The sequence below is a fragment of the Bos mutus genome, chromosome 9, assembly GCF_027580195.1.
Source record: "Bos mutus isolate GX-2022 chromosome 9, NWIPB_WYAK_1.1, whole genome shotgun sequence".
NCBI lineage: Eukaryota > Metazoa > Chordata > Mammalia > Artiodactyla > Bovidae > Bos > Bos mutus.
The window spans coordinates 9,718,731-9,732,842 of record NC_091625.1 but is presented as its reverse complement, the minus strand read 5'-3'; the positions used below and the strand labels follow the sequence as shown (position 1 = coordinate 9,732,842).

The 14,112-nt window shown below is 38.4% G+C and overlaps 1 protein-coding gene across 4 annotated transcripts in view; it reads right to left on the bottom strand.

Annotated features, from left to right (window-relative positions):
• Window positions 1-14,112, bottom strand: part of FAM135A (family with sequence similarity 135 member A) — a 154,432-nt gene that overhangs the window by 24,937 nt on the left and 115,383 nt on the right. For 2 of the 4 annotated variants that reach the window (XM_070376171.1, XM_070376172.1), the window contains 6 exons: window positions 11,830-11,903; window positions 10,334-10,488; window positions 7,758-10,116; window positions 4,712-4,878; window positions 2,271-2,362; window positions 1,685-1,782 (listed from right to left, as the gene is read on the bottom strand). In XM_070376171.1, the coding sequence (XP_070232272.1) occupies window positions 1,685-1,782; window positions 2,271-2,362; window positions 4,712-4,878; window positions 7,758-10,116; window positions 10,334-10,488; window positions 11,830-11,903 (2,945 nt within the window). The remainder of the gene's footprint in view (window positions 1-1,684; window positions 1,783-2,270; window positions 2,363-4,711; window positions 4,879-7,757; window positions 10,117-10,333; window positions 10,489-11,829; window positions 11,904-14,112) is intronic. The other 2 variants (XM_070376173.1, XM_070376174.1) reach the window with 1 other exon arrangement.

Genomic DNA, 14,112 nt, shown 5'->3' with positions numbered 1-14,112 from the left:
ATATTCTAACAGAAACATTTTTTAAAAATGACTTCAGGTAAAAACCTGCTTTTCTCTGCTCTTTGTCCCTACTCTATACTAACTGGAAATGGACTGAACAAAGGCCTATAGTATAAAGAGCTGGCCTCCTACCTGGGATATGACAACCATCAGCTTATTCTACTCTTTTTTGACTCAAGAAGATTACTTTTAATTTTTTCTTTATTTCTTACTGGAACAGAAGAAACAATCACTTTTCTCTCTCTCATTTCTACTCACAACATGTGATTAAAGAATGAGACATACTGGTTTCATCATCATCTCTTGCTTGGGTACTCTCAAAGTATAGTCATGACACTGAAAATATTCTTACAGTTTCATTTCTTTATATATATCTCCCTACAACTTTTCTTTTTGGGAGCAGTTTTATTGAGATATAATTCATATACCATACAATTCACCCACTAAAAGTGTACAATTCAATGGTTTTTAGTGTATTTACAGAGTAGTGCAGCATCACTATAAAAATTTTAGAATATTCCACCACCTTTAAAAGAAACCCTACTGAAGTACCATTTCACACCAGTCAGAATGGCTGCGATCCAAAAGTCTACAAATAATAAATGCTGGAGAGGGTGTGGAGAAAAGGGAACCCTCTTACACTGTTGGTGGGAATGCAAACTAGTACAGCCACTATGGAGAACAGTGTGGAGATTCCTTAAAAAACTGGAAATAGAACTGCCTTATGATCCAGCAATCCCACTGCTGGGCATACACACTGAGGAAACCAGAAGGGAAAGAGACACGTGTACCCCAATGTTCATCGCAGCACTGTTTATAATAGCCAGGACATGGAAGCAACCTAGATGTCCATCAGCAGATGAATGGATAAGAAAGCTGTGGTACATATACACAATGGAGTATTACTCAGCCATTAAAAAGAATACATTTGAATCAGTTCTAATGAGGTGGATGAAACTGGAGCCTATTATACAGAGTGAAGTAAGCCAGAAGGAAAAACATAAATACAGTATACTAACGCATATATATGGAATTTAGAAAGATGGTAACAATAACCCGGTGTACGAGACAGCAAAAGAGACACTGATGTATAGAACAGTCTTATGGACTCTGTGGGAGAGGGAGAGGGTGGGAAGATTTGGGAGAGTGGCATTGAAACATGTAAAATATCATGTAGGAAAAGAGTTGCCAGTCCAGGTTCGATGCAGGATACAGGATGCTTGGGGCTGGTGCACTGGGACGGCCCAGAGGGATGCTATGGGGAGGGAGGAGGGAGGAGGGTTCGGGATGGGGAACACATGTATACCTGTGGCGGATTCATTTTGATATTTGGCAAAACTAATACAATTATGTAAAGTATAAAAATAAAATAAAATTAGAAAAATTAAAAAAAATAAAAAATAAAAGAAACCCTACATTCTTTACTTATCATCAGCTCCCATCTCCTTCTCCCTCAGTCCTAAGTAATCACTGATCTACTTCTCTCTCGCCAATTCTGGCCAATTCACATAAACAGAATTATACAATATGTAGTATTTCCCTAAAATCTTTTAATTTTTTCTCTTTATATTAATTTGAATTGCTGTCTACTATATTTTAGAATAGGACAAAAAATTTCCAGACAGTCTGTGTAATTTTTCTATAATTCATGGAGACATAAAAATAAGTTAATAAGAAAAGTTACCTTATTTTTGAGACTGTTAGACTATATATCTGAATATATTGTATTATCTCATCCAAAAGGCGATCAGTCATGCTATCAAAATCAGCAAAAGTATCATTCTAAACAAAAGCAAAACATACACATTATATACACAGGAAAAACTGAATATAAACATTACCTTTAATTTGGGTACTGAAAATATGGTTAAAGACCAGTTTTTTTTAGAGAAGTTAGTGAATGTAATATTCATTATACTAAAATGAACAAGCAGTGAATTTCCAGGAAAAAAGGCTCAGTTTTCTCATTAATACTTTGTTTAGACTGTTTGGCACACTAACAGAACTGAATATAAGGTTATTTGAAATGGTTTAATTATTTAATGAACTATTTGCATAGAAATGTGAAATACTAGAAATTCTGCATATGTAAAGAGCTCAAAAACTGAGTTATAAATCATTTCAAATTCCTTAGGATATGCATGAATGTTAAATTTTATAGAAATCAGAAAAATTATTTCTACTACTACAGACATTTTGTAGTAAGCAATATTTAGGTAGAAACTGGTAGAAACATGTATGCTTTCACTGAAAACACAGTCATACTGTACCTGATTTCTTTCAGACATAAGAAAATCAATTCTTTCCCCAGGAAGCCCAAGTTCAATGTAAGTTTTTACTAATCGGAGATCTGCACTGTTACCTAGAAAATGAAGAAAATGAAAATTCTGTCTAAAGGACAAGATAAAGCAAAAGATGCAGCACACATCCTCACAGGTTGTTAATCATCTTGAGGATATGTGGAGGGCCTAAGTCAGCTGTGAAGAGACAAGGACCTGTACACCAGAACCCACTCTGTTCATGTCACGGCTGATCGCCACCAGCAGACAACGTTCCCCAACAGCCTGTGTCTTCAGAGGTCTGGATGCACGATGCTATCAACCCCTCACGCCCACTCCGGCTCCCCGTCTGTCCCACGGTCAGCACATGCTGTGCTGACCACTGGCAATGGCAGCTGTGAGTGACCAACTGACTAACTCGTCACCATCACTCTCTGCATGAGCATTTAACCACACTTGAGTGCATTTTCGATTTAATCTGTTGACTTTTTCTTTGGCAGTACTAGGTCAGACAAACAGAAATAAAAATCCATTTAAATAATCTAAAGCAGTTTAATTACTAACTTAAAAGATATATATAAATACAAAATATTTATAACAGCTATCATACATAAATATAAATAATCAGTATATACATATGTAATATATAAATATAAATTAGTATCTTTAAAAATTAGTTTAGTGGCTTTTCAGTTAATTCTTTTGGCTTACTTAGGAATATATACATATCATTATCAACTGCTGAATTTTTACTTTATCTCTCTTTTTAGCTATGTCATGAACAGACAGAATTAACTGTTTTATTCCTGATTTTTAAAAGAAATGCCTCTAGCATCTCACTACTAGGTATATGTTTTCCATGAGCTGTAAGTATATATGCTTAATTACATTAATGAATTAGACTAGTGCTATTTAAGGCTTAAAGTTTGATGCTTACTTGTCATAACTGGAAATGAATATTGAATTTTATATTACTTGATTTACTAATATAGTATATAAATTTCTTTATATTTACCTATCCTTGCATTCTGGGAACTAAATTCTATTTGCTGTAGCTACTTTAATATATTGATTCATTTGCTGGAGGGTTTTGGGAAACATTTAATCAATTAATGAATTCATTTTTCTACAATGTTACTAGAGTCTTATTAAGTATATTTATGTTAGATTGCTCCACTTTTCTTTGGAGTGTCGGTGTTACATCTTTTTCAGATTTAATAACAAGGTTAGGTTAACTTCAAGGAATAAAATAGGCTCCATTCCATCTTTTTTCCTATTATTCTGGACCAATTTCTATAACATAGAATAGTGTTTCTTGGAAATTTCAAAGAGGACTTTATCAGAGATTCTATTAAGCCAAGAAACTTTTCTTGGAGGATAATTCTTTGAAAATTTTATTAGGGGAAGGAAACAGGTTAGTATTTGAGGTATTTTATTTCTTGGGTTGCAGTTTTTTTTTTTTTTAATTAAAAATATCCAATTTAATGATAATTTACTAGTTTAGACCTGTGGTGGTTCAGACGGTAAAGAGTCTGCCTGCAGTGAGGGAGATGGGAGTTGGATCCCTGTGTTGGGAAGATCCCCTGGAGAAGGAAATGGCAACCCACTCCAGTATTCTGGCCTGGAGAATCCTATGGACAGGGGAGCCTGGCAGGAGTCTACAGAGTCTGTGGAGTCACAAAAAATCAGACACAACTGGGAGACTTCACTTTAGCATTTTTATAATCCATAAAATCTTTTGTTACTTTGTTATTACAGAATCACATTATAACACAGCCCACTCCAGTATTCTTGCCTGCAAAATCCCATGGACAGAGGAGCCTGGCAGGCTACAGTCCATGAGGTCGCAAAGAGTTGGACACGACTAAGCGACTTCACTTGACTTGACTTGACTCTGCTAGTCTAGAGATATCTGGTATCTTCTAACGCAGTTCCTAACCAAGAAAAATAGGCTGCTGAGTAACCAAAATAGCTGTCATAAAATTAGAGGAAGTAAGAACAGGTATTAAGAATTTAAATTATACCCTAATTAATCAGTGAATCTTTTATTCTTAGGTATTGATTTTTCTTATCCATAAAGTTTAAAGCACCAAGCTAGACAGAAGCAGAAAGACAACCAAAGGGATACAAAATGATTGCCACGAGTGACAGCTGATGAAAATAACAGTAAGAGAGCCGACAGAAAAACCCCAAGTTAAAATAAGAAAATGTCAGCATGTGGATATCAGTTCCAAGGAAAATTTGCTTTAAAAAAAATCTAATATTATACTTAGCAAAATTAAACATCTCTCTGTTTTAGAATGTATTTAAGATAATAATTAGTATCAGCAATTTAGAAATCTTTCTTCAGGTCAATGATTAAAACTAAACGAGATCTACTAGGAAAAGAAGATATCGAGTTGGTACGGGTTATATCCACAGATGTTACACACCGTCTAGGCCATGCACACAGACAATGAGATGCACTCCATTTCCACAATGGTCCTCCTCCTCCTCCTCCACGCAAAAATAAGGGACTGAGGATGCCAGCAGAGGAACATCGCTGTACATGAACCCGGGGAGTTTAAGTTGCTTCAGTTCATCTTTTGCCTGAAGGAAGCTAAAGCAAAATGTTATAAAAGATATTATTTACTAAGCATTACATTCAGTTTTTAGAACCAAAAAGATAATCTACTGAATTTAGAGAACTACAGAAAAGGAAACCCAGAAATATTTGATTTTAAAATACTGAAATATGTGTGATCACCTAAATGATTTAGAAATTAGACAGTGATTTTCTTTACTAGGGCTTCCCTGGTGGCTCAGCTGATAATCTGCCTGCAATGCAAGAGACCTGGGTTCAATCCCTGTTTTTTAGTACATACTCTGATCAAATACAATAAGTAATTACACCCTGACATCACTTAAAAATATTCTTTTAAATTTGAAATCCACTAGAAAATATTAGGAATGGAGTTATGCTTTTTACAGAACTTTATATTGTATGCAGAAAAAGCTGGGAGAAGTACTGCAAAGACTAACAGTCTGATGCTGATCCTGCGACCAAATCTTACCCTCCTTGCTCGTTTTTGTGCTGTATGTGCTTAGTCACTCAGTCATGTCCGACTCTTTGCGACCCTATGGACTGTAGCCAGCCAGACTCCTCTGTCCATGAGGACTCTCCAAGCAAGAATAGTGGAGTGGGTTGCCATGCCCTCCTTCAGGGGAACTTCCCGACCCAAGTTTTGAATCAGGGTCTCCAGTATTGCAGGCAGATTCTTTACCAGCTGAGCTACCTGGGAAGTCCCTTGCTCCTTTTTAATCTTACATAAATGGAAAAAAAGGCACTATTCTACACAGTGTACTGGTGAGAACGGCAGGTATTATATTTAGTAGATTAACTTATTTGTATTTTTCTCTAAAAATATCAGTAAGAAGGAATAGAACTAAGGGGGGATGTGATTAAATAAAATTGGCACAAACATATCTATTCAATTTGGGGATTGAGAACATGAAAAATTATGAACTATTTTAATATTATATGATTTGGGCTGATGAAAGTAAAACTCAAGTAAGCTGCTAAACACTAAACTGAGGGGGACACACTGGGTGAAGAATACTGCTTTCATGTTTGATTCAGGAAGAGACTGAGCTGCCAGGAGGTGGAACAATTTCCTCCAACTTCCTAGCACATCTGTCATTGTTTAGTCACTTTGTGTCCAATTCTTTGCAACCCCATGGACTATAGCCTGCCAGGCTCCTCTGTCCATGATATTTCTCAGGGAAGAATACTGGAGTGGTTTGCCATTTCCTTCTCCAGGGGATGTTCCAGACCCAAGGATTGAACCTGTGTCTCCTGCATTGGTAGGAGGCTTCTTTACTGCTGAGGTACCCGGGAAGCCCCCTTCTAGCACATTATAATTCTTCAGTAGGCACTTCTCACCTGGTTCAAAATTGGGAATGGAGTATGTCAAGGCTATATATTGTCACCCTGCTTATTTAGCTTCTATGCAGAGTACAACATGCAAAATGCCGGGCTGGATGAAGCACAAGCTGGAATCAAGATTGGCGGGAGAAATATCAATATCCTCAGATATGCAGGTGACATCACCCTTACAGCAGAAAGTGAAGAACTAAAGAACCTCTTGATGAAAGTGAAAGAGGAGAGTGAAAAAACTGGCTTAAAACTCAACATTCAAAAAACTAAGATCATGGCATCTAGTCCTATCATTTCAAGGCAAACAGATGGGGAAACAATGAAAACAGTGACAGACTTTATTTCATTGGGCTCCAAAATCACTGCAGATGGTGACTGCAGCCATAAAATTAAAAGATGCTTGCTCCTTGGAAGAAAAACTATGACAAATCTAGACAGCAATATTAAGAAGCAAAGACATCACTTTGCTGACTAAGGTCTGTAGAGTCATATATGGCTGTGAGAATTGGACCATAAAGAAGGCTGAGCACTGAAGAATTGATCTTTCCAACTGTAGTGCTGGAGAAGATTCTTGAGAGTCCCTTGCAAGAGGTGAAATCAATCAATCCTAAAGGAAATCAACCCTGAATATTCCTTGGAGGACTAATGTTGAAGCTGAAGATCCGATACTGAGGCCACCTGATGCAAAGAGCCAACTCACTAGAAAATAACCTGAAGCTGGGAAAGATTGAAGGCAAGAGAATAGGATGACAGAGGACGAGATGGTTGGATGGCATCGCCAACTCAATGGACGTGAGTTTGAGCAAACTCTGGAAGATCAAGAAGGACAGGGAAACCTGGTGTGGTGTAGTCTGTGGGGTCACAAAGAGTTGGACACGGCTGAGTGACTGAATAACAATAAATTCTCATCTCAGTGGGTTCACTAGCTGTAGCACCATGGATCTCACTTATGTGCACACATCAGAATAATCTGGGAACTTAAAAACCTATAGTAGCCAAACCCAGACATTTTACTCTAGGGATTATAATTCCATCTGGATTAAGGTGGTAGACAACTGTGCCATACTAGTAAATCTATGCCATCTTCAAATTTTTCTGGATTTTTTTTTTTTTCAACTGGACCATTAAATCTCAATTCTGGAACCACTGACTTAGCTGAGGCAATCTGAGTCTGGCAGGCTGAGGAAGTTTCTAGTAATTATCTAATACTGTCCTTAATTGCTAGATGTCCTTATAAAACCTAACTTCTGTCTGGGAGTAAATGGGGAGAAATGATGGGAAAAAAAGGGTTTTAAGCTCAACTATTCCACACTTTTACCACACAACTACCGATGAAAAAGTTATATCAGGGATGTGTAGCCAATAGAAGAGGACAATCATATAGGAACCTACAGGTCTGTCTCAGGCAGCATACTGAGTTCACTTCTCCATTCTGGACAGCTAATCAAAGAAATACTTTCTATATTACAGAAGTCAGAGAATGTGAAATATGCATGTTTCCAGAGAAAGATATACACATGTTCCCTCTCTCACAGCTCATGCCGTTGCGCTCCACTACTTACGCTTGTATCTGAGGCTTTGGCGAGTTTTCGTACCAGGACAGAGATGAGGTGCAGCTGTGGGAGGCGCTGCTCGGCTGCTTGGTAACAGCGTCACACTTACTCTTAGAAGAGTACTTAACGCCACAAGGGGACTCTCGTGGTGCAGACGGGAAGGACAGACAGCCAGAAGTACAGACAGTAGGCATGGTTATGCCATCGCTCAGATAGTCGCCGGCCAGTCTTTCAGACTTGGCAAGTCTTTCTCCTCCCAGGTCAGCTCCATCTGCACAGTGAGCATCTCCCGCGGCCTCCAGAGAGGAGTAATCTGCCTCCTCATAATACCCGTTTTGAACCATTTGTTGATCCTGCTCTTCCTCTTCCTCATCTTTACCCTGATCCCGCTGAGGACTACTCATTTCTTTTCCAGAAGTTTCTTTCTGAGGGCTAACTGAATGGCTGTAGCTAATAGCACATGTGTCAGAAACATCCGTACTGCTTTGACAGCCAAAATAATTTTCCACAAGCCCTTGCTTTACCATATCAGGACTGGCTGAAAAAGCATCACCTGTACCCAGGTAAGTTTCATCTTTAACTGCAGGGGCTTCTGAACACATTTGTTTGGGATTTAATGCATCGCTGTTTTTCCTTTTCACAGTTCTATCTTCACTGCTATCTGCCCTGGTGGAAACGGAACCTGAAACGACACAAGGGGTGCCTGAACAAGCCAGTTCTGAACTTAATGGAACTGTGGTTCCTACAGAGTCACTGGATTTATCAGGACTCTGGGAGTCTTTACACACAGTGTCCAAGTTAGGTTTGGAGCTACAACTACTTTTCACATCACTGGAAGTATCTTCATCTGAAAAAACAAATTGTAAAGGGTCTTTAGTGCTTGAATTTAAGGAATGTATTTCTATAGTTTCATTGTCCAAATGCCCTGAAAATATGACACTCTGCTGCTGCAAAATAATACTTGACTTTTTCCTATCGTCACATTTTGGCACATCAGTTGTTCCTAGATTTAACACAGTTTTGCTATCACTTAGGTGGCATTCAGATACAGCAGATTTCTTAGGATTTTCATCAGGTGACAGCTCGTCATCAGAAGGCAGAGAATTTATGGAGGTTAAGGATGACTGGATCTCACTGAAAGCACTTGTACTCTCAGTACAGTGACTGCCTAGTGAAAACTTTACATTACAGTCAGGCTTCATCAAAAGCTGAGGAAATAACCTTTCACTGATGAAAAGACCTTGCCCTGGTACAGTTTCAAAGACTATGTCAGGGTTTGGATGTGCTGCAACAGAGCTTGGTTCACTTTCCACACCTGAGTCTGAGAACCGAGATGAGGCACACGTGGCACTAATGTCTGGTAACTTAATGGTGTCTCCACTCACTACAAGGTGGTATTCTCTTGTAGAAGCAGGTTGATTATTTCTTAACTTAACTAACGATTCCCCGACAGAATGACACTTAGCTTCCTGCAAAGCTTCCTTTTCAAGTGTTATTTCCATAGGTTTAGATTTACCATTAGAGTCTAAGGACTCAAAGCTGGGCAGTTGTAAATTATCCACAAATATTTCATCTTGTTGAAGCTCTGTCCAAGGTCCTATTTTAACAGTTACTTTCTCTCCACTGAAACAGTCTTTATTACATGGCTTAACTTCAATTGTCCTAACTCCTGAAGTGGGGGCAGACTGACGATCATGGCAATCGTCTGATGAGCTTCTGGATGCCACACTGTGTTCCACTTGTGCAATTTCACTATCATCCTGGGAGATATCAAGTTTACCTGAAATGGACAAATTTGCACAAAGATTTAGGCTGCCAGAGTTCAAAGGATCAAACAGGTCTGGTTGCACATTTTCAATATCTGGAGACTTTTGTTCAGTTCTTTCTGTATTAGCTGGCAAATAGCTAGCTTCCTTTTGACTTGTCTGTCTCATGTAGGTCTTTGGATCAAAATTATATCCATATATTGTGGGGTCCAGACCTTCCTTCTGACTATGTGTAGGGTTGCCTTCAAAGCTTTTAAAGAGATCATTTGATGCTGTACTTTTCAAGCATTTGTAGCCTACCAAAACCACCAAATCCTTAGAGTTCTGTTTTATTAATTTTTTTGTGTTTTCAGGTTTCATTGTTTTCATGAGCTTAGTAACCTTAACCTTGGATTTATTTGATTCTTCATTCTTTCCTTTTAGAGACTTTGTTAGCTGCTTTTCACCTTCTGTAGACCAAAAACTGGAGGTCCCAGCAGGTCTGATTTTCAACTCTGGGCTGGAAAGTCCAGCTAGAGTGCTTTCTTCAGTCTCACATTTATCCATTCTACTGGACTCTGATCTCTGAAGACTCTGAATTCCCATCCAGGGTGCATCTAAGTCTTTTATCCAAAGAAAAAGAAATTCAGATTTAAGACAAGGTGTAAGAACTTATATGATTAAGACTACTTTTTCTGACTATAACTTTCTAATATCCTCAAAAATAAATAAAACTGGAGGGGGAAAAAAGTCCCACATTAAGGAATGGCTTTATGTATAGTAGGTATAATATACTGTCAATGACACATAGCTTACATATTATAGTTAGATTACACTTACCTTCAGTAACTGAATCTAAATACCTATCTTCAAAGATAATAGGTAACGAATTGAGATCTCCATCTAATTCACTACATTCAATAGGCAGGGGTGGGAGAGAGCTGCAGAAGGAAGTGTTTTTGATAGCGGTGCACATCTGGAGATGACTCTGAGCACTGAAAAACATGTCTCACGTCAGACTGCAACCGAGATAATCACACCAGTTCCACCTCATAGTCCCCCGGGCACCATCCCCTCATCAGTCATGTGCTCCCCACCACTCAAGACACAAGCTCCTGACAAAGGAGTTCCTTGATCAGAGATAAAAACTGCTACAATGAAAACTATTGACTTATAAAAATTATGGTTTACTGACAAATGTTATTTCAAAGCGATTTATCTGTACTTAATATATGCACTTCCTAATTAGCTGAGAATAGCATAGAAGAGAAAGACCAAAAGCTCAAATGCCTACTAATGATTTGATGATAAGTTGAAAAAAAGTGTTCCATTCCTACTGCTTACTTAACACATACTGATAAACACAACAGCTATTTTTAAAAAGGTATATACTTTTCTAATATAAAAGTTTTTTTAAAAAACTTTTTCTTATGAAAAATTTCCTAAACAAATCAAAGTACACAGAATAGCAAAATAATCCCATCAGCTTCAACAATGAGCATTTTCCCTCTCGCTTTGTCTGAACCTCCACTCACACACCCTATGATTATTTACAGTTCTCTTTTAAGGTACAGTTCACAGGCACTGAAACAAATACACCTTAGCTGTATGGTTCTGGTAAGTGGACACAGAATCAGAACATTTCCACCTGTCTAGAGAGTATTCTAATGTCATCCCAGGCAAACTCTCTGCCCAAGTCAACACCAAGACAACCACTGTCCTGACTTTCACTTCACCTTAGTTTTATGTGTTCCAGAACGTCATATAAACAGAATCATATATAATTTATTCTTTTATGTCTCACTTCTTTTCACTCAGCATAATGTCCTCAAAATATTCTTTAAAGCCAAAGAAAACCAGATCTAAAAATACTCAGTAGGGAAAAAAAAAGGCATCTACTCTGGATATTTGAATTATACATCTTTTACATAATGGCAAGAAGTGCCAGTCTTTTGCCAGTCTCAAAAGTGCCAGACTACTTTTGAGAACCTGCAATACATAATCGTAAATGTAAGAGATTCTGACCTGTGAAAATAAAGGTACAACAAGATGACCAAACGGAAGGCTGGAACCAGGGCCTTGTGGGACTCCTAAGGGTGGGTAGATCTCATGTGTGGGATGGGATAGTAGTGCAATGTGATTCTTTACGGAAGGCAGGGGTCTTTCATGAAGCAATTCACAAGATTAAACACATTTGATTAAACAGGAGATTTCTGAATTTCAAATTCTCATTTCTTTTGCTGTAAATATTGTATATTCCACCATGATAAATTCTGAGATGATATCTTATATAAAAGGAAACAAAATCATTTAAACTTTGGATTTGTGCTACTCACTGAAGTTCCTGGTATGCAATGGCAGCTTCTCTTGGATGTTCAAAACAAAAGAAGGCCTCAGAAAACCTGCGCACCTGAAAAATTCCAAAAGGGAGTATGAATAACATGGTGCATCTAACAAGTCAATGAGGTTTTAGGTGGTAGGAAGAAAAACACCCTCCGCAAGGGCCCCCATAACCACCCCCATAAGATTAACCTCTCTCCTCAGTGTTGCCAAACCTCTGTATGTTGGTACTTACTGCATGAGTTAAAAGAAAGAACAGAATGCAGAGTAAGAAACTTCGGCTTACATTACGGATTCACCATTCATCCTCCTTGAAGATGGGGATTCTGTCCCCCACACCAAGAAGAGTGCGCAGTACACGAAAAAATGGTAGGACCGCCTAGCTCCTGCTTCATGCTGTGTGCCAGGCAGCCCAGGACACGTCAGGTGAGCTGATGGGTGGACTCACTGACACTGCGACCTCAGGCATTTCACCTTGGGAGCCTCGATGACTCGCTTTCAATTACACTTAATACTTAGTCTACATACGGAGTTATTGTGAAGAGTAAGCATAATTACGTGTTTGATATTTCTTTTTTTAAACTGGAAGGTATATGCAAATATAAGCTATGACAATTACCATTGTAGCATTCACCACATTTTTCCTTAAAATAATTGTTTATGTGAATTGTCTCCCCTCTTAATGTGTGATATTCTTTAGAGTAGGAGCTGTATTTGGGATGATCTTTGCTATCTGCCTAAAATACATCTTGGTACGTTATAAAAGCAAGTGCTTTGTAAATACTGGTCAAATCGAGTTGAATATTTCTTCCATCATATTCGTATTTTGACCTTTTCATTTCTAATTATTCAAAGGCTTTGTCAGCTACGGACAGCAATTGAAGCACCAGTAAGGGCACGGAAAATATATTTTGTTTGAAGGGTACGTGGAGGAGAGAGAAATCAGATTATAGCTAGGAATTACATTACATTGAAAATGTTTTCTAAAGGGAAAGAAGACTAGAGGTTCTTTGGTTTTAAATACACAATGAATTGGAGAAATGTTTTATTCGTCATCAAGATACAGCCAGTTGAGTTTCTGATTTCCTCAGCCTATCTCCCTGAGTTGGTGAGACAGGATCTTCAGAGGGACAAGGGGAGGCATGAGGCATCTGTGAAACAGACTTACAGAGAACAGACTTGTGGCTGTCAAGGAGGAGGAGGACAGGAAGAGGGAAGAATTGGGAGTCTGGGATTCACAGTGGCAAACTATTAGACACAGACCAGATAAACAACAAGGGCCTACTGTATGGCACAGGGAACAATATTCAATATCCTGTGATAAACCATAATGGAAAAGGAAAACAAACAGGAAGCGAAACAAAAAGGTACTCTTTTCATAGGCAGATACAACCTGCCTCAAGGGAAGACAGGCTAGATTTCAGTTCCCACTCCCCCTAGCAGAATCCTCTTATTTAGGGAAAGGCCTAACACTGTTCTCAGGTGATACAGTGGTAAAGAATCTGCCTGCCAAGCAGGAGACACACGTTTGATCCCTGAGTCAGGAAGATCCCCTGGAGAAGGAAATGGCAACCTATTCTAGTATTCTTGCCTGGGAAATCCCACGAAAGAGGAGTATGGCAGGCTACAGTCCATGGGGTAGCAATGAGTTAGACATGACTTGGTGACTAAACCACCCCTACCACCCAAACCTGTTAATCAATTGGAGAACTTAAAAAATTCTACCCATGTCTGGGCCCCATTTAGCACTGATAATTTTTAAAGTTCCCAAGATGACTCTAATACACAGCCAAAGTTGAAAAGCACTATTTAACTTCACTGAGACCAGGACAGAGAAACTGGTATTGGATTGACTCTACTGAAAACAACTTACAAAACCTAACAAAATACATGGAGCAACTGCTTCCAGCCCTGAAGAACACCCACTGGATACGCAAAGAAGTGGGAAAATGTACCTTACAATCAAGCGATACAAGCAGTTTGTTGAAATAGACTCCACAATAACCCAGGTGCTAGAAATAGCAAGCAAGAATTAAAAAAAAAAAAATTAAAACTAAAGTTTTTTTTTTTTTAAGAGCAGTTTTAGAGAAAAATTGATCAGAAATTATAGAAAATTCCAATTATACACCAAGCCCCCAGGTTTTTCCTATTATTTGCGTTTTGTATTTGTTATAATTTGATGTTGTTGGTCAGTCGCTAAGTTGTGTCCCACTCTTTTGCGACTCCATGGATTGTAGCCTGCCAGGCTCTTCTGTCCATGGTGTCTCCCAGGCAAGAAT